Genomic DNA, 21,552 nt, shown 5'->3' on the forward strand with positions numbered 1-21,552 from the left:
GAATCACTTTTGTGAACACAAATTTATAAGGACCAGGTCCTGGAAAAGACTGCACCCATTATGTACTTAAAGCTTCCAGAGGATTTCCTCTTTGCATCTCCTAGCTACAAAGAAAAAAAAAAAAAAAAAAGGCTCCAACAATGACAACGATACAAGACATAATTTAAAACATTCAAAGTAAAGTGGAAAAATACATTCTCATGTACATCCAGATTATCAGTCACATAAAGGTGAATGATTTCAAAAATGTGAGCAAAATCAACAGGGAAGTATACTTCAAAATAATAATACTCTAAAGTAATATTGTTACAGTAATTTTACACAAACAAATTTCATAAAGACTACCAGGAAAAATAAAAAAAAAAACTTAAAAGAATAAAAATAAACTTTGCAAAATAAAATCAGAAATGACAAGGCACAAGGCAAGTAAATATTAACTGAACATCTGAATATAATTCAAAAACATGTATTTATGGAAGTAAACAGTATACATTTTACTCTCTTAAACCTATGGTCAGCTGAATAATGTCCCCCAAAAGATAACCACATCCTTATACCCAAAACCTGCAGTGTTTGTCAGCTTACATGGCAAATAAACTTTTCAGATATGATTAAGTTAAGGATGTTGAGATGTCAGATTATCCTATATTATCTAGGTGAGCCTAGTGTAATCATAAGAATACTTACAAGAAGGAGGAAAGATGAACAATGTCAGAAAAGGTGATGTGAAAATAGAAACGATGGAAGAAAAGGCAGTGTAACTTGGGACAGAGTGAAGTAATGAGGATAGCCTTTAGAAACTGGAAAAGGCAAAGGAAGCAAATTCTCCCCTAGAATGTCCAGAAAAACCAGCCCTACAAACACCGTAGTTTTAGGCCAGTAAAACTGATTCTCACTTGTGACCTCCAGAATTATAAGAGAACAAATCTGTGTTGCTTTAAGCTACTGTATATGCGGCAATTTGCTACAGCAGCAAGACAATAGTAATACAAACCCTGATAGACGCCATATCCATTTTATGTTCATTTAAAAGGAAAAGATTAAACCATTTTAAAAAGTTAAAATTTTGAAAAAAGATTTCAAGTCATATATATTCTCAAGTTTAGAGAAACAGCTTAATTTTAACAAATGACTTCTCATGATGTTTCCAATCTCTATGCCTTACTGTTATTTCACCTTTATTTTACCCTGGATAATAAACAGGATCTTCCAAAATGATTCTAAAATATTTGTATAATGTTTAAAAATCACTAAAAACTGATTCTCTAACTACAACAATCCATTTTCTCTAATCCTCACTGGGAACCTGAACAGCCCCTGATATGATTTGGCTGTGTCCCCACCCAAATCTCAAACTGTAGCTCCCATAATTCCCACGTGTCATGAGAGGGACCTGCTGGGAGGTAACTGAATCATGATGGTGGGTCTTTTCTGTGCTGTTCTCGTGGCAGTATATAAGTCTCATGAGATCTGGTGGTTTCATAAGGAGGGATCCCCTGCACATGCTCTCTCTCTTGCCTGCTGCCATGTAAGATGTGTCTTGCTTCCTCTGCACCTTCCACCATGAGTGTGAGGCCTCCCCAGCCATGTGGAACTGTGAGTCTAAACCTCTTTCCTTTCCCCTGCCCTCTTTCCAGTCCATCCCGTGGCACCAGCACCATGCTCTTCTATTCTTTTTTCAAGTCGGTTGTGGAACTCAAGAATGACCTGAGCATCTGTGGAACGCTCCATTCTGTGGATCAGTATCTCAACATCAAACTAACTAATATCAGTGTCACAGACCCTGAGAAATATCCTCACATGTTATCAGTGAAGAACTGCCTCATTCAGGGCTCAGTGGTTCGATACATGCAGTTGCCAGCAGACGAGGTACACAAACAGTTGCTACAGGATGCAGCAAGGAAGGAACCCCTGCCGCAGAAACAGTGATGGCTCCTCCTCCTCTTCCCCTTCCTCTTTCACTGGTGACCCCAAGTCCCAGCCTGAACCCCTAATGCCCAATACTTGAAGAGGTTTTATTTGTTTTTTTACTAATGATGGTTTTGTGCGGTTTTTTAAGGGATGAGTGGATGAGAGGAATAATAGAGAACAGCTATCCTCTGTTGAGAAGGTGAGAAAAAGTAGGCTGGGAAACTTCAAAGCCTTCCAGTGCCCAGTAAGTACCTGCCTTTCTCGCTACTTCCCTGGAGACAGTGGAAGAGTTTCCTAGGTCTTTCCAGGGCAGCATGTGATTCATTTGGTGATGGAAGGAATCTGTCCCACATTGGGAATAAAATTTATGATGCAGGGAAAAACAAAACAAAACAAAACAAAACTCTTTCCTTTATAAATTACCCGGCCTTGGGTATGTCTTTATTAACAATGTGAAAACAGGCCGGGCGCGGTGGCTCAAGCCTGTAATCCCAGCACTTTGGGAGGCCGAGACGGGCGGATCACAAGGTCAAGAGATCGAGACCATCCTGGCTAATACGGTGAAACCCTGTCTCTACTTAAAAATACAAAAAACTAGCCGGGCGACGAGGCGGGCGCCTGTAGTCCCAGCTACTCGGGAGGCTGAGGCAGGAGAATGGCGTAAACCCGGGAGGCGGAGCTTGCAGTGAGCTGAGATCCGGCCACTGCACTCCAGCCTGGGTGGCAGAGCAAGACTCCGTCTCAAAAAAAAAAAAAAAAAAAACAATGTGAAAACAGACTAATACAGCCCCCTGCCAGTTTTATTTATTATTTAAATATGTGTTCGTGGAGTCCTCCACTGCAAGTAAGAACACTTTCCTTAAAAGATGACTATTTGTTTGTTTTTATGCTCTTAGAACCACCCAAGATCAAGTTCTTATGACCATAAGTCCTTTTTTTCCTTTCCCTTTGCTTGTCCCATACAGTTGCCTTTAGTCTTGTTGCTGTTAGTCATTCAGCCGCTCACACAAATATGGGGGGAGACTTATGGGGACACTGTCACCTTGAATGCTGAACATGCAGTCTATGGGATTTTTTGTTTTTATTGTTGTTGTTTCCACGTGGTATCCTCATTACTATGTCTGCTTCTGTGAGACATTTTGGCCACATTATAAAACTACATCACAAGACCTCCTACTTCCACAAAGATAGAATGTACTGACTCTGCAGAAAAGAGTTAACATAGATTTAAATGTAAAATCTCAAACTATTAAACTTTTAGAAAAAAAAAATAAAGAAGAAAATCTTTGAGATCCAGGACTAATAGCATGTACTGACTCTGCAGAAAAGAGTTAACATATAGATTTAAATGTAAAATCTCAAACTATTAAGCTTTTAGAAAAAAACAAACAGAAGAAAACCTTTGAGATCTAGGACTAGGCAAAGACTTCTTAGACTTAACACCAAAGCACCAACCACAAACCTTAAAAGAAATAAAATGGACTTTTTTTTTTAAATGCTAGTCAAGTGCAGTAGTGAGAATGGGAGAAGGAGTAAAATAAGGAGCTCAATCTATAACTGACTGAACAATCAATTGAGTCATCCACTACCTTCAGACCAGCCTAAAATGGACTTCTTTTTTGTTCTATGAAAGACCCTGTCTCTTGAAAAGATGAAAAGACAAGGCACAGATTGGGAGAAATGTCAAAGAAATAGAATATATGAAGAACTAGAATATAAAGGTCTAGAATATATAAAGGGTGCAAGAGTAAACAAAACAAAACAAGCAAACATCCAATTAGAAAATGCGTGAAAGAGTTGAACAGGTATTTCACTAAAACAGGATACACCAATGACAAACCAGCACATTGAAAAGATGTTCCAGAACATCATTCATTAGGGAAATGCATATTAAAACAACAATGAGATATCACCACACATCTTTTAGAATGGCTCAAATATAACATAGTGAAAAAGTGACAATACCAAATGCTGGCAAGGATGAGAAAAAACTGGGATCACTCACACATTGCTGGTGGAAACGTGTAATAATACAAACTAAACTAATGCAATTACCATACAATTAGCAACTGTGATCCTAGGCAGTTACCCCAGAAAAATTATAACTTATGTTCACATAAAAACCTATACATAAATGTTTGGAGACCTTTATTTGTAGTAGCCCCAAACTGGAAACAAACCAGATGTCCTTCAAAGCGTGAATGATTAGACAAATTGTGGTATATCCATACTGTTAGGGGTTGAATTGTATCCCCCAGGAAGATATGCTCAAGTCCTACTGCCTGAAAACTCAGAATGTGACCTCATTTGGAAACAGGGTCATTTCAGATGTAGTTAAGATGAGATCATACAGAAGTAGGATAGGCCATTAATGGAAAAGACTATTGCCCTTATAAGAAGAGGAAAATCTGGATACAGAGAAGAGACACACAGGCAGAGGATCATATGGAGACACAGGCAGAAACTAGAGTAAAGCTTCTACAAACCAAGAATGTCAAGGATTGTCAGCCATCACCAGAAGCTAGGAGACAGGCATGAAACAGATCCTCCTTTGGAGTTCTCAGAAGGAATCAACACTGCCAACACCTCATTACATACTTTTACCCTCCAGAACTGAGAGAGAATAAATTTAATAAATAAAATTATGTTGCTTTAAGCTGCCCACTGTGCAGTATTTTATTACAGCAGCCCTAAGAAACTGATACACATAAAAAATAAAAAAATAAAAAGAAATAAAAAAAAAAGAAACTGATACACATACCATGGAACACTGCACTACTCAACAGTAAAAAGGAATGAAAGTAGCTGGATGGATCTCTGAAGAATTATGCTGAGTAAAAAGCCAATGCCAAAAGGTTACATACAACATGACTCCATTTATATAACATTCTTGAAAAACCAGACTAATGGTTTTTAGGGGTTAGTAAGGAGCTAGATAGACTGAAGGAAGTGTGGCTATGAAAGTACAACATGAGAGATCCTTGCAGTGATGGAAGTGCTCTGTATCTTAACTATCAATGTCAGTATCTGGATTGTGATATTATTTTATGGTTTTACAAGATGCTACCATTGAGGGAAACTGAATATAGGATACACAGGATCTCTCTGTATTATTCCTAACAACTAAATGTCAATCCATAATGATTTCAAAATGAAAAAATTATTTAAAAAACATGTATCACCGCTGCTACATCATGCTTCCTCTGGTGAGATGAGGAAATTTCTTCATTTTTTATTTTTGTAGGTACATAATAGGTATATATATTTATGAAGTACATGAGATATTTTGATAAAAGCACGCGATGTGTTATAATCACATCAGGGTAAAGGGGGTATCCATCACTTCAAGCATTTATCCTTTGTGTTACAAACTATCCTATTATACTCTTCTGGTTATTTTTAAATGTATATTGACTACAGTTACCCTGTTGTGCTATCAAATAGCACAACAATAGAATAGGTCTCATTCATTTGCCCAGCACTTCCCACTACCCTTCCCAGCCTCTGGTAACCAACCTTCTACTCTCTATCTGCAGGAGTTCAAATGTTTTAATTTTTAGCTCCTACAAATAAGCAAGAACATGCAAAGTTTGTCTTTCTGTGCCTGGCTTATTTCACTTCACATAATGCTTCACATAATGACCTCCAGTGCCATCCATGTTGAAAATGACAGGATCTCATTCTTTTTTTAATGGCGGAATAGTAGTCCATTTTGTACAGATACCACATTTCCTTTGTCTGTTGATGGACACTTAGGTTGCTTCCGACTCTTGACTATTGTGAATAGTGCTGCAATAAACATGGGAGTGTAAATATCTCTTAGATATATTGACTTCCCTTCTTTGGAGTATATACCCAGCAGTGAGATTCCTGGATGGCATGGTAGCTCTATTTTTAGTTTTTTCAGGTACCTCCAAATGTTTTCCATAGTGGTTATACTAACTGAGGTGAGACTTTTATCCTCTCATATGTCTTAAGCTCTTAACTAAATAATCTGTTTTGGAGGAAGCTCCTTTTTATTCCCCTTCAGGACTTGAAAGTTTCTACTGTATTGTACCATGTTGGCAATCAGTTAGACAATATCGTAATACCAAGAATAAGATTAAAATGTAAATTCCCTCGTTTTGATTTTTAGTGGTTTTTAAGGATAATGAGTCTTGTAGGGGGTGTATGCCTCTAGTCCTAACATATAAAAATCAACATGTCTGATCATGAAATCAATTAGAAAAATTCACTTCTTCCAATTAATCCCATTTCAGCCTTTATCCATGACATAATCTCTCATATATGAACATGTTCCTTTTGTTCAGTAATTACTGAAAAAAATGTATTGCTGGTCTCACTATGTAAAATATTATACAATTATGTTTATAATACCACTCAGCAAATATGCAATACACACCTCAGTAAGTAGACATTATAGTAAATGTATGATTATTTAGTACAAGATGCATAGGAGGCCATAAATAAATTTAAAACGTGGAAGCTTCCAGGACCCTTGCATGTGCTACTTCCTATCTCTGAACACTCTTTCCATGCATTCTTCACATGCAGGGTATCTTCTGCCCATCTCCTAGGAGACCTCTGATCATCTTACTTAAGTAGCTGTTCCTCCGTTATTCTATCTGAACCCTTATTTCATAGCAATGATCATAACTGGTAATTATTTTAATTTTGTATTGGTTTCCTCCACAAAAGTGTAAGTTTCATGAGCCATGTGACCATATGTGTCTTACCTCTCACTGCAGTCACAGCATCTGGTAGATGCACAATCAACATTGTTGAATGAATTCCCTATTTACATAGCACATTTTTTTTTAAATCACATAATTCAAAAACTCTGAGCCAAAGCAAAAAAAGAAAGGTTCCTGAATTTCAAAACTAGAACACTTTTCTAGATTATTAAGTCCTACCTTTACCAGAAGCTAGATGTGACATTTCGTAAGTCTCTTAAAATTTCTGGACCTCAAAATGTCACATTATTTGAAAGGCAGTGAGGCTAAATCAAATGATCTCTTAAGATTCTGCATGGCTCTATGATTTTATAATATATAAGGTATTTTTAAATACTGAGTGATAATGGTATAAAACAGTTTAAGACAATACAAAATTAAATAATCATTTTACTTTTTGTAAATCAAACCAAGCATTGAAACCAGCAGTAACATCAATAGCTCTTTATGCCACCAAATCATCAATGACATATGCCTGGCATTTTTTCCCATAACTTTTTTCTAATACAAAAGTCAAGGACCACAAAACAGGAAAAGATTGATATTATTTCCATTTGAATAAACAGGCTTTAGAAGTAATGAGTGAAGGTATATATACTAGACTGATATTCTGTGTTGGATTAAAGTATATTTAGTGTATATTATACAATACAAAATTTTAGTGTATTAAATACACTAAATACACCAAGTACACGAAACGTATTTAATTTAGCATATTTAGTGTATTTAATACATTACAATTTTTTTACAAAAATTTCAAATTGTTGGTTTTCCTTTCATTCTATATTTTTTAAATAAAATTCTGTGACAACTACATTTCAACTAAGACCTGCATTACTCACATAAGCTTGAATTCTGTTTTTGCTAATGTGTCAATTTAAAAATCACATAAAAGCCATTCTTGAAGTTTATTTTTCACTTCATATTATTCAATTATAGGAATCAAAGCTATCAAATGATTTATCATATAATTTATTTTTTCACTGTCATTAGACATCTTAGAGACATGGATATATTAAATTCAAATTATAAAAATTTGGTTTTAGTCTCATATTTTGATACGACAAATACTGTTATTTCTATTAAGTAAACACTCAATATAATTCCATTAATTTAAAAATAATTTAAGAATGCAAATATCTAACAGACTATTTTTGACATTTGGGAAGAAATGTAGTCTTTTTTTTTTACTTTCAAGTAACAGAGTACATGAAACTAACAAAGTGTTGAGAAGTAAAGATAACGTAAGTTTATTATTAAAACTAGATAAAAATTGCTTTTAATTATATATGCGTATTTAAACATATGTGTAGATATACACACATATACATAAAAGGAAATGTTCAAGAAATATTAAGAAATTAAAATGTAAACATTTGCCCTGGAATCCCTTTCAGAGTATGTGTTTAACAAAATATGTTAACATATAATTCAAAGGCAAACTTCAACCCTACCGATGTCTGCATTTAATGAAATTTAGCAGTAACTCTTTAGTCATATAAACATACTTAACATTTTCAAGATTATACCTTGATTCTAACAATAAAAACTCCATGCTAACAAAGGTTAACAAGAGTCCGGTTAAACAGGTCTCATCCCCTGAAAAGCTTGGCATACTTACCCCTGCTAACTTATTCTCTAAAGAATGCAGTTAAAATCATAAGATCAAGCAAATGATATGATCAAAAAGACAAAAGCTATGGAGTCAGCAATTCATGTGTTTTCTACCATTTACTATGTATGTGATTGTAGGTAAGTTATCTAAACTCTCAAAGACCTGAACATAAAACACAGGCTACTATACAACAGGCACAGAAAGATAACATTCAATGAGTTAACATACATACATATAATGTACATATAACATACATTATATATATGTTTATATGTGTGTGTATATATAAAATATCCAGCATAATATGTAACACAAAGTAAAACCTCAAGAAATATTACTTTCCATATATCCACTACCCTTCAAGGCTCCTCTCTTATATCCATTCTCATATCCTGATAAATATAAACAGATAGAGGAACACGGATTATACATCCATTATGTAGATAAAAAGAAAGGGAAAGATTTGAGTCAAGAAAATATGTAAAAATTCAAATAATCTCATAACTTCTAGATTAAGGAGCCCTTAAAGATCATCTCCTCCAACAACTTACAGCCAGACATTCTGGTGAGAGGGTTAGCACTTTCAATTTTCTTTCTTTATATCCACTAAATTTTAAATAGGAGTCAATTTATAGCGTGTGCTTTTGCATAATTATAAAAAGTAGAACCACTTGGTCATCTATAAACATGTGAAGAGATTTATCCACAAACACAGAAAAGCAAAAGTTAATTCTTTTGTTTAGTTTTATATGTGCAATGGGTCATCTATAAACATGTGAAGAGATTTAGCCACAAACACAGAAAAGCAAAAGTTAATTCTTTTGTTTAGTTTTATATGTGCAATGGGTGATGTTTTATTTTATCATTCAAATAAAATCTTCTGTTAATGCAATACTAAAAATTTGCAGATTTCATAAAGGAATGATCAGAGTAACTCAAATTTTTCTGTTCTCGCCTTTAAAGGGCTCATTGATTCCCATTTAATGTTTCAATGGACTGAATGTTTGTATGCTGCCAAAATTCAAATGTTGAAAACCCCTAATACAATGGTATTAGGAGGTGGGGGCCTTTGGAAGGTAATTAAGTCATAAAGATAGAGCCCTTATCAATGGGCAGTAACTCTTTAGTCATATAAACATACTTAACATTTTCAAGATTATACCTTGATTCTAACAATAAAAACTCCATGCTAACAAAGGTTAACAAGAGTTCGGTTAAACAGTCAAGACATTATTACAACTTGACTAACTATATAAGAAGTTATTTTTCACCTACTAGGTATTAGGAGGTGGGGGCCTTTGGAAGGTAATTAAGTCATGAAAATAGAGCCCTTATCAATGGGATTAGTGCCATTCTAAAAGAGATCCTGGGGAGCTCTTACCCTCTTTCTGCCATGTGAGGATACAATGAGAAGATAGCAGTCTGCAGTCTGGAAGAGGGTCCTCACAAGAACCCAATCATGCTGGCACCCTGATTTCATACTTACAGCCTCCAGAACTGTGAGAAATAAATTCTGCTCTTTATTAAGTAATCTAGTCTATGGTACATTGTTATAGCAGACCAAACTGACCAAGACAAACAAGTTATAACAGCTATAGTATAAATGAGAAAAGTAGCCCTCTAAAATTTGATGTGGTATAATAGAATAGATGATGTTGCCATTCACTGAAATAAAGAATACTAAGAGTGAACTAGGTTAGGTTGAATGTGGTTGGGTTATATGGAGATTTTTAATTCAGCTTTTGGATATGGGGAATTTAGGATACTTCTAAGACATTCAAAAAGGCATGTCAAGGAGGCAATTGGTTACATGGCCACAGAGTTCAGAAAATAAATCTGAGAGAGAGTAAAAATGGGTCATTTTCAGGAGATCACTTAGGGAAAAAGTTCAGGGAGAGGAGTGAGAGAGCCTAGGGCCATGCCTTCCATAACTCTAAAATGGATTGGCTGAGTGGAGGAGAATGGGTTTGCAATGGAGTGGCCAGAAAGAGAGGAGTAAGATCTGGAATTTTGAGTTCCAAAGGCCAAGGGAAAAGAAAACAAATGAAGTCACTAAATTCAGATACTATTAAGAGGTCAAGTAAGATAGTTTCTAAATTTAGCTAGCAATGTAGACGTCATTGTGATCTTAGAGCTACCCATTTCCATAGCGATAGGGCAAAAAGCCAGACTTTGAAAACTAAGTGGGAACTGAGGAAATGAGTGAGCATAATCACTCTTGGAACAAGTTTGAACTAAGAAAACAGAAAGCAAAGATAGTACTTGGGAAAAAATATGGAGATTTAACAAGGATTATCTGGGGTGGGTAGGGAGGTGGAGATTGCTTTTCGGAGTCACATTTAAGTATATTTAAAAAGTGAGCACAAGGACCCAGTTGGGAAGGAAAGGGGAACATAATACATACATAATGTAAAACCTGTGAAAGTAGAAATAATAAAATACAAAAAACAAAAACAAAAAAAACAGGCATAAGAAATGAACTTAGGACAAAGAACAGTTCCTCTACTGAAGTAAGGAAAGAGAATGAGTACAAATTTGAGTGGGTTTGGCACTCTAATCTCATAAAAGAAGAAAAATGTCATCCAATGTTTCTAATTTCTTTCCGGGATGTGGATGTCCATCTGCTCACTATGATGAGGGAGATAAGTAATCAGAGATCTGAAATAAGTGAAGGATATAAGAAAAGCTGTGCAGAAAGAGCAGGTACAAACCAGAGAACTCCTATATATCACGAATTCCTTGAGAGTCTAGATACATCAAAGAATATGTGAGAGTATAATAGCAAGAAATATGTAAAGTCTAGTCAGGATTAGAGAAACCACACCAGCAACCACTGTTGTAGATGCAATTAATAAAGGCAGATTAGAAACTTGAAGTTTAGATTAAAATTTAAATTCTTAAGCAGTAGAAAGCATAATGAAGTCAGTAAAAGAAGAGTATACCAACACAAGTCAAGTCTGTGGACCTAGGAAGATATTTCCAAATCCAGAAATCAGCAAGACAAAACAGCACAGCTAATCACTGAGTGATTTTTATCTGTTTTCTAATCAGTCTGCTTCCTTTTAACACAGTAGAGCCTATTTATAGGTAATATTGGTCTGCCACTTTCTTAACGGGAATTCGCAATGGGTCTGGTGAAAATGGATGTAAGAAAGTAAAGACAGCTTTAACAATGAATTTTTGAAAAATAGTTCAAACTGTTAAAACATTAAGACATACGATCAGGATGCTACATTTACAAAAACACATAATCATTTTTCCCAAGGACACTATATTTTTTAAAACCACAGAATCATTTTTCCAGAATCCTAGAAATTAACTATACAAAATTTTACACTTAAAATGAAAGTTTCTGTTTCTAGAAATGTTATGTCCATACTGCCATGTAACTAAAATATTTTTGTAAAACTACAATTAAACATTCTTCCTTCAAATTGTTTCTCTTTTACTCACTCAGACTTCTTCTCACAAGTCTCAGAAGATTCTTCAATTCTCTTCTCTAACTCCAAAACAGCCTCCTCCTTGTTTAAAAGCATCTGCTGTGTTTGCATAAGTTCTTCTGCTAAGGTTTTCAACCTAGAATAAACAGTATTCTCAATATCAATCAACAAATTACGTTCACTTTATACATATCAAAAAAGTATTCATACATCTTATGTTGCAATGTCCAAAACAGTAGCCACATATAATTTGATTTAAACTAAAGTAAAATTTCAGCTCATTTCAGATGCTAAACAGAAATGTAGTTACTGGGACCTTACTGGATGGTGGAAAAAAGAATATTTCAATAATCACAGTAAGTACTTGGGCAATACTGGTCTACAGTCTTATTTCACCAAAAAGAAAAAGAGAAGTAGATAAAGAAAAGAGAAGAAAACAACTTGGGTAGACATTGAGTAAATGATAAGTAGTAGTATTTGCAGATGCTATCTCATTTACTCTTCACAACAGTGTTCTGAGATACATATTATTATTTTAAAGAAATGAAAGTGAGGCTCAGTTGTCATTTTAAATTCGTGGTAAGCTATTTCTATTTTCATATCTTGTAATAATACTTTAGGAGTATTTTCTGTATAGAATTAAAGACAATTTAACACATACATTAATATGCACTCACAAACCAGATAATTTATGTTTGCATAAAATGCATTGAGTCCTTAATGGAAATATTTCTACCACAAAAACATACATGGTTATCATATCACTTTAAAATTTTTATCTTCAGCTTTTCAAAGATATGAAACCCAAAAGATAAAACAGAAAATATTAAATAATCTAACTCTATACAAATGTAGATTTATTTGAACTTAAAGAGATCATAAAGTCAAAAGCAAAATTCAGACTGAAGAAATGTATGCAGCGCAAATTACCAGAAAGAGCCCTTTTCGTGCAGTAAAACTCTTAGAAAAAAGACAAACTAATATGAAAATGGACAAAAAAACACAACGGAAGTTCACCATGAAAAAATTAAATGATCAATAAGCATATGACATTATTACAACTTGACTGACTATAATAATAAGTTATTTTTCACCTACTAAAATTGACAAGCATGATAAATACTTGGAATATCCAGTAATAACAATTTTTTTTAAATGGAAACAATTATACAACACTGATGTGAAAAAATTGGCACAAATTTTTCAGGGGTCATCTTGGAACTGTCTCTCAAATTTTAAATTAGAAAATTATTTGACCATCTAAAAATGTGTCGTACCAAAACACTTGTACAATATGCACAAAGTCTGTCCATACAAAAATATTTGTTGCAATATTGATTATAAAGCAAAAAACTACAAAAATCTTTGAATGCCCTAGTATAGCATACAGTCACTAAAAAAGAATTAGGCACACATATATAAGGTTTTTCTAAGATATAATTTTAAATTAAAAGGCAAGATGTAGCAGAATACATATAGTATTGTTCTAATTATATTAAAATACATATACATGCATATGTTCCATGAACTGAATTGTGACCCCAAAATTCATCTGTTGGGGCCCTAACCTCCAATATAATGGTATTTGGAGATGAAGCCTCTAGGAGGTAATTAGGAATAGATGAAGTCATGAAGGTGGGACCTTCATGATGGGATTAGAGCCCTTAGAAGAAACAGCACAGAACTCACTACCTCTCCTCTCTCTCTCCTCACATACGCAAAGAAGAGGTCACCTGAGGACACAGCAAGAATTACCTATCTACAAGTCAGGAAAAGAGCCCTCACAAGTAACCCAAATCAGTTGACATCTTGATCTTGGACTTCCCAGCCTCTATATCTATGAGAAGTAAATTTCTGTTGTTTCAGCCGTCCAGCCTATGGTAATCTGTATGACAGTGTGATGTGGTTTGGCTATGTCCCCACCCAAATCTCATCTCGAATTATAACTCCCACAATTCCCACAAGTTGCCAGAGGAACCCAGTGGGAGGTAACTGAATCATGGGGACAGGTCTTGCTCACGCTCTTCTCACAATAGTGAATAAGTCTTATGAGATCTGATGGTTTTAAAACGAAGAGTTCCCCCGGCAGAAACTCTTTTTGCCTCCTGCCATCCATGTAAAATGTGACTTGCTTCTCCTTGCCTTCTGCTATGATTGTGAGGCCTCTCCAGCTATGTGGAACTGTAAGTCCATTAAACCTCTTTTCCTTCCCAGGCTCAGAAGTCTTTATCGGCAGCATGAAAACAGACTAATACAGTGCAAACAGACTAATACAATATGTATGTATTTATGTGGTATGTGTTTATATGTGAGTATATAGGATAAGAAACAGACAACTACAAACCAAAGTTTTATCCAAACTCTCAGAGGTGTGGGATTGGAGTAGGGAGTGATTTAAGTCCAAAGAAGTCTTTCATAGTTTACTCCATATATATCAACATTGTTTGAATCTCTTATAACAAGAATAGATTTTTTAGAATCATTAAATAATAAGTAATATAAAGAGAGGCAGAAAAACTATCGTACATAATCAGAAGAATGCTAAATACAGCAATAAAGACTGTTTCATTTTTATTTAGAGTGAAACAACATAATAAATGTCAGTAAGTCTCTGACAGCATCTGATATTAAAACAAAATAAAAGCAATAATACTTATAATAATAATCGAGAGTCATCAGGGAAAGGTCAGACTGAATATTTTTCTTTAATCATATATATATATTCATAAAAGATTTGTATCAAATCTAGTAAAATTATGTTTTTGAGTACCATGGAGATACAAGCTTCAGTTGTTGAGAGAATTCGCTTACATGGAATAGTTCATATTCTGACTATCAGAAAAAGAAGAATTACTGTATTAAGATTCAAGATCATTCTCAAGAAAGCTGCATTTCAACCACTGGCTCCAACTTCCTTATTAAATAATTATAAATAAGTAAGTAAATAACACATAATGTTCTGTCATTTATCAAACTCTGCCTTACATATAATCTCATTTAATTCAAATGAAAGTTTAGAACACAGAGCCCTACCTCAGAATCTGTCCCAACCACTTTCTGTCACCCAAGTCTGGAGAGAACAGAAAAAACAAACAGCTTCTTATCACTGCCTTTACCATGCTACATCAAACCTGAATTTAATAAAAAGCCTTTTCTCTCCTTATCACTTTGTTCCGTTCTATCCTTTGCTTCTTTTCCCTGCACACTTCCCTTATTCTCATTCTCTTCCTGGTTAATTTTCCATTCACCTCTCTGCTCAAATCTTCAGTCATTCATTTAAACAAGTGTTTATTAAGCACATTCCTTCTGTCAGATACTCTGCTACACAGCAGGGATACAAAAATAAACAAGTTTGCCCTCAGGAAACTTAACATTCTACTAGACAGACATCAAATAAGAAAAGACAAATGATTTAGAAGAATAAAATTATACAGGGAGGCCAGGAGCAGTAACTCACACCTGGAACCCCAGCACTCTGGGAGGCTGACGGGGGGCGGATCACTTGAGGTCAGGAGTTTGACACCGGCCTGGCCAACATGGTGAAACCTCATCTCTACTACAAATACAAAAATTAGCTGGGTGTGGTGGCAGGCACCTGTAATCCCAGCTACTCAGGAGGCTGAGGCAGGAGAATCGCTTTAACCTGAGAGGTAGAGGTTGCAGTGACCCAAGATCGTGACACCGCACTCCAGCCCAGGTAACAGAGCAAGACTTCATCTCAAATATATAGATATATATATTTTTTATCTCTCTTGCCATATATATATATTATATATATATGGAAAGTATTTACTCTTTCTTACCATTATCCCCTTTAAAAACAAAAAAAAAATCCTGTAGTATGTAAATTAAGTGAAGAGAAAAACATTTCAGTAATTACAGTTCATGTATAGATGACATAATAAATGTAAGAAGAGTTCATAAATTTCAAAGTACAATATTCACCATCATGTTATTACATGTTTCATATACAAATATAATAGTAACAGTTCAAACGAGAACACATAGATACAGGGAGGGGAACAACACACACTGGGGCCTCTTAGGGGAGGGCCGGCAGGGTGAGGGAGAGCATTAGGATACACAGCTAATGCATGCGAGACAATAGCCGGTGATGGGTCCATAGATGTAGCAAACCACCATGGCACACGTTATATATAACAAACCTGCATGTACTGCACATGTATCTGGAACTTAAATAAAACAAAATAACATAAAAAATAGTAACAGTTCAAATGGCTTATTCTTTACATTTTTTAATTAAATTTTATAATATTATAATGCAAAGCAGTTAAAAGTCATAAAATGACTCTGCCTAGAAAAAATTCACAAAACGACATAATACTTAACATTTATTGAGTACCATGCATAGTTTTAAGTACTTTATAAATAAGCACTTAAATTTATATAATTCTTACAACACCCTTATAATCTCCATTTACATATGAAAAACTGAGGCAGAGAGGTTAAGGCTCTTGTCCAAGGTCACAGAGCTGGTAAGTGGGAAAAGCTGATAATAGAGCCCAGGCAGCTTAAATCCTGAATCTACACCCTTAGCAACTAATATCCTGTCTTAATAATTACACATCCTAGAATTTATCCTACATATATGCTTTAGAAAGTGTACAAAGATGTAAATACAAGAATGTTTATTGTATAATCACAATAAACAAAGGTAAATGTATCGTGATGCTAATGATGCTTAATTCTCAGGTGCCTCACTTGCATGATCCCTTCCAAGACTCTATACTTAATTTTATATTTGTTAAGTTTGTATAGATTTTCTTAAAGATGCTCCACACACTCCAATTTTATAAGCTTGGAGTCCCACAAAACCTAGCACCAACTCTGGCAATGGAAAAAACTGGAAATAACCTAAATGCCCATCAAAAAATAACAAAACTAGAGAAATTACATTACATACCAAGTAGTAAAACACTGTACACGTTAAGAAGATTTAATACATGTTAAAAAAGAGGATGACACAAAGGAATATGCATAAAATAATTCCTACTTACACAGAAGAAAACAATTCATACACATGTATATGCTTGTATACACATTCTAGAAAAACACATACACTTTTTTCATGAGTTAAACCTGGAAGGTAGTGATGGTGGTCGACAAAAAGAAGAAAGGAAAATTTTAATTTTTATTGTATATCCTTTTGTAAGATTTTACAGATTTTATCATCTGCATGCTTTAGTTAGGTAATTTTTAAAGATTTAATTGTATTAAACGATACAAAGGCAGCCCAGCACGTTGGCTCACGCCTGTAATCACAGCACTTTGGGAGGCTGCGGCGGGTGGATCACTTGATGTCAGGAGTTTGAGACCAGCCTGGCCAACATGGTGAAACTCCATCTCTACTAAAAACACAAAAAATTAGCCAAGCATGGTGGTGCACGCCCATAGTCCCAACTAGTCAGAAAGCTGAGGCAGGAAAATCACTTGAAACTGGGAGGCAGAGGTTGTGGTGAGCAGAGATTGCGCCACTGCACTCCAGCCTGGGTGACAGAGCAAGACTCCATCTCAAAAAAAAAAAAAAAAAAAAAAGATACAAAGTCCTAAAACCTTTATTATGGATAATAAAAAGTTTCTAATACTTATCCAACACTTTTCATATCATAATCATTGGATGTCATGATCTAAATCTTACAACACTCTTAAAGGGACCAAACTTCCAACTTCCAAAAAAATTATGACTTGACAAACAATTCATCTTAACTTTTATTTCTCACATGAAATTTGCAATGCTGTAACTTTAAGTGTGATATTTGAGTTAATTAAAAAAACGGAATTTATAGTTGCCTAAGGTAACTTTTCTGACATCTCTTTTTCTCTATTGCTGCAACATAAATTGAAAATATAAACTATTTCTTGCCATCTCTTTCTTAAAATATAATTGCAAGAGCATAGGATTTTTATGGATGACATTCTATACCGTGACACAAATCTTTATGAGCTTTCTCAAGAGTAAACAGAAGACGGCTTCTACAACCAAGCAAAAGTTACAAGTTTCTGTTATAGTCACCTCCTAATACCCACTTACTCCATCTCCAATCCAAAAAATCCATCTGCTTTCTTCCCTGCAACTTTGTTTCCCTTAATCAAACAGTCCTTCCAACATGTCACCTGACTTCAATATTTTACATTTTTCCAAATCTTTCCAACTCACTCCTAAAGTATTCCCCTAACACAGCCTGAGAAAATTCTAATATTGTATATGTTCAACCAGAGACCAAACTTGAGCTAATACTGTAAACAAGAACAGCCCAAAACAGATTTGGTAAAAGCAAGGTTCTATGTAAGAGATGAAGGAGTAGTGAAGTATTTGACACCCCATTCAGTACAAGGTTGATTCAGAGAGTTGGATGGGTTAAATTGGTATCATCCTCTACAACAGGAGTCAGCAACCATTTTCTGATAAAAGCACAGAGAGCAAATATTTTAGACTTTGCCACCAAGTGGCAAAATCAAGCATAGTATATAAGTATTTATATAACAAAAGAGAAAACAAATATTCACAAATATTTTGTTGGCAAATCGAAAAATATAGTCATAATTGGGTACATGTTATTGTAAGGTTTTATTTTATTTTGTATATAATTTACCATATATATCTTTAAGTGGTATTATGCCACTTTGTATACATACCATGTATATAGTATGGGAATCTTACAGTAGTATAGTTCTGTTTCTCCTTTTCCTGTCTTTGTGCTATTATTGTGATATGCTTTGTATATTTTACTTTTGCTTATGTTGCAAACTACGCATTGCATTGTTTTTGTTTTGTTTAAATAGTAAATTATCTTCAATAATAAAATATTTCATATATTTATCCATGTACTTATCTTTTCCAGTCTCCTAATGAGAAGAATGAAAATCTTTTGATGGCCATAATACTTCCCCTATCACTGCAGTTCAAAGTTAGTGTTTACAATCAAAATCAACTGTAAATGTTCACCTATTAATGCAGACATTTAATAAGATTTTAAGTCTTTCATATTTGTACAGTACATAGACTGGTTCTGCCAAATACCAGTATCAATCCATGAGCATAAGATTTTAATTAAGTATATTCAATGCTTAGCAGGCATGGTGCAATGGCATAATAAACACAATGTTTCTTTATCTAATTCAATAACAAAATAATCCACACTCTGCTGTGCCTTAAAAGTGTCACATTTTAAATCCATTTCCTCTTCTTCTTTTGACACTACAGGTATGAACTGATAATAAAAATAAGATGCCACAGTACATTGATATGTGTGGCACTCGAAATGCTGTTGAGTTATAACTGTGTCACTGTGATTTGTATAGTGCCAAGCAGCAGTGTGAAGTGATGACTGTGCCACATATGGTCTCTGTCACAATTGCCTGGCTCTGCCACTGTAGCGGGAAATCACTCATAGACAGCAGGTAAATGAATGAGCATGGCTGTGTTCCAATAAAACTTTATTTATGTACTCTGATATTCAAACGTCACATAATTTTTGTTTGTCACAAAATATAATTCTTCCTTTGATTTTTTTCCAACCATTTAAAATGCAAGCAGCATTCTTAGCTCGTGGGCTGCACAAAAATAGGCAACTAGCTGGATTTGCCTCATGGGCTATAGTTTGCTGACTCACGCCCTATAAGAACCAAGAGAATCACTTTTCCACATAGAGAATTGCCATTCTTCAATTAAGAGATCCTATTTATATTCTATTAGAAAAGCTAAATATGTTCTGATTTTAAATTTTTTAAAATGTACTTGAAATCCTAAGGCCTGAGACTAGATTTTGCTTTAGAATATAAGACTATACATTTCACATAATCATGGTATTCAAATATATCTACTACTGATAGGCAATAACAACTTATAATAAAGAGACCTCATTTGAAATCAGAAAACAGAGTCAACAAAATAACTAAACAGGACCTTAATTCTTTACCATTTTATTAAAATTAATCAAAATTCCTTCTTTTGCAGACAAGTTAATGCTTATATTATTTTGGAATAACCTGCTATCTTTAATTTGTCATACTTAGCCTACTGATGTGTTGATTCAAAACTCCATTTAAGTTTGCAATAGGTCACCATTAGATGACTCATCTGTCCACAATGACAAAAAGCACAAAACAGACACTTAAATATATTCTTCTAATGTTCAAAATTGTATAGACTTTAATTTTTCAAGTAATTTGATAAACTAAAATTACTGAGTCCCAAATTATTCATTTAAATAGTAACTAGATGAGATGAAATTTTGCATATATAATTTTAATAAATAGATGATTAAAAATAAATTAAGCGCAAAAACCCTTTCAGCATTTGGCAAAGAAGGTAGATGCAAAAAAAAGAGGCAGATGGGAGACAGGTGTTGGTAGGGAAGGAGAGAGACTATGTTATATATAATAGAAACAAAGAAAGCAACCTCAGATTTAAGTCCAAAAATAATGTAGCCTAAATGCATGTGTGATGGGAAGTGCACAGCCTCAGGTGCTCAGTACTAGAAGTTACCTGGAGCTGAGAAACAGCCTTTGACCACATGGTAAGACACCATCCAAAAATTTTTCCTATAAATAGGAGATAATCCTACGAATAACTGAGTTTAACTCTCCTATGTATTTAGACTTTGATAAATACGGTTGATATATAAATAATGAGATTACAATAAAATGCTTTGTGGTACATATTCAGATGGGTAAAGGTGGTAACTTTATCAGTGTTAGATTTCCATAACAGAGGGGATAAGTAATCTGTCCAGTTTCACAAACATAATTTGCCAAATTATACACCAACTGACATATGTAGAGACATTTTATAAGAGCGCTTATATATCTGTGTTATATAACACTGGGTATTATCGAATTATTTAATCTTTGCTAATCTGGTAAGTGAAATAGCCTAATTCTTTTTAATTTATATTTAATTGCCAATGAAGACTATCTTTTCCAAGTACTATTGGTAATTTGTATTTCTTTTTCCAGGAACTAACTGTTCATTTGTTTCTTTCGCTTCTATTAGAATAATATTACAATACAATCTACAACTAAATTAACAATATTAATGCCTTCAGGAAAGAAAAGATGTTTAACTTAAAGCACTACTAAGTTAAAAAAAAAAAAAGGAAGAAAGATTTTCCTAAGTCTTATATTACATTCAAAAAATATATACAGTTTTAATAGAATTACCTTATATTTATTTGAAAGTGCCAACAGAGACACTGAATAATTCTCTGGGAATAAAATTCTTGAAGAAACCCTAATCTTAAACTCGTATCCTGAATACAGATACTGTTCAATGAAATGTAACTAAAGTTTTATCTCAGTAAAATGTGAGCAATTAAAACTTCTATCACATTATCAAAGATTTATTACCTTTAATTTATTGCATTTTTGTTTACTGCTTCACCACTATAATTAAGAAACAATGATTTATGAGCATAACTAATTTTGCTCTCATTATACCCTAGAAAGCTATAAAACAAATCCTTCTTTGGTCACAAAATCTCTAATTTTACATAAGCTTATAACAGGTAGCTATTTTTAATTTTACCACATTATATTCCAATATCTATCTACTCATTCTTTTTGGTGTTTATTAAAACATATTAATCAATTTCAGTGTAACCTCCTTGAAGGTATTAACCCTTACAACCTTAGATATATAGTAAACATACTGGATGAATAAATTAGTAAGTTATTTGGGAGCAATGTAACACAAAAAAACAGGAATAATCTATGTCATATTCCTTCACCAGCAGCACGTGAATTGAGAAATGGAATGTCGCACTGCACAAGAATTGAGAAACTCTGCTATCTATTTTGTACCATACATTCAACTCTATTGTTTAGAGCAGAG

General features: G+C 34.1%; 2 protein-coding genes across 5 annotated transcripts in view; one reads left to right on the top strand and one right to left on the bottom strand.

Annotated features, from left to right (window-relative positions):
- Window positions 1-21,552, bottom strand: part of FER (FER tyrosine kinase) — a 451,703-nt gene that overhangs the window by 293,917 nt on the left and 136,234 nt on the right. For all 4 annotated transcript variants that reach the window (XR_004429709.1, XM_033178963.1, XM_033178962.1 and 1 more), the window contains exon 9: window positions 11,713-11,835. Coding sequence is in view for 3 of the 4 variants with exons in the window: in XM_033178963.1 (XP_033034854.1) it covers window positions 11,713-11,835 (123 nt within the window). In the remaining variant the exon portion in view is untranslated. The remainder of the gene's footprint in view (window positions 1-11,712; window positions 11,836-21,552) is intronic.
- On the top strand, window positions 1,660-1,929 carry LOC117064845 (U6 snRNA-associated Sm-like protein LSm2). The gene has a single exon (XM_033178968.1). The coding sequence runs from the start codon at window positions 1,660-1,662 to the stop codon at window positions 1,927-1,929; it is 270 nt and encodes an 89-aa protein (XP_033034859.1).

Source organism: Trachypithecus francoisi, unplaced genomic scaffold (genome assembly GCF_009764315.1).
Source record: "Trachypithecus francoisi isolate TF-2019V2 unplaced genomic scaffold, Tfra_2.0 Lachesis_group2, whole genome shotgun sequence".
In the NCBI taxonomy this organism is placed as follows: Eukaryota; Metazoa; Chordata; class Mammalia; order Primates; family Cercopithecidae; genus Trachypithecus; species Trachypithecus francoisi.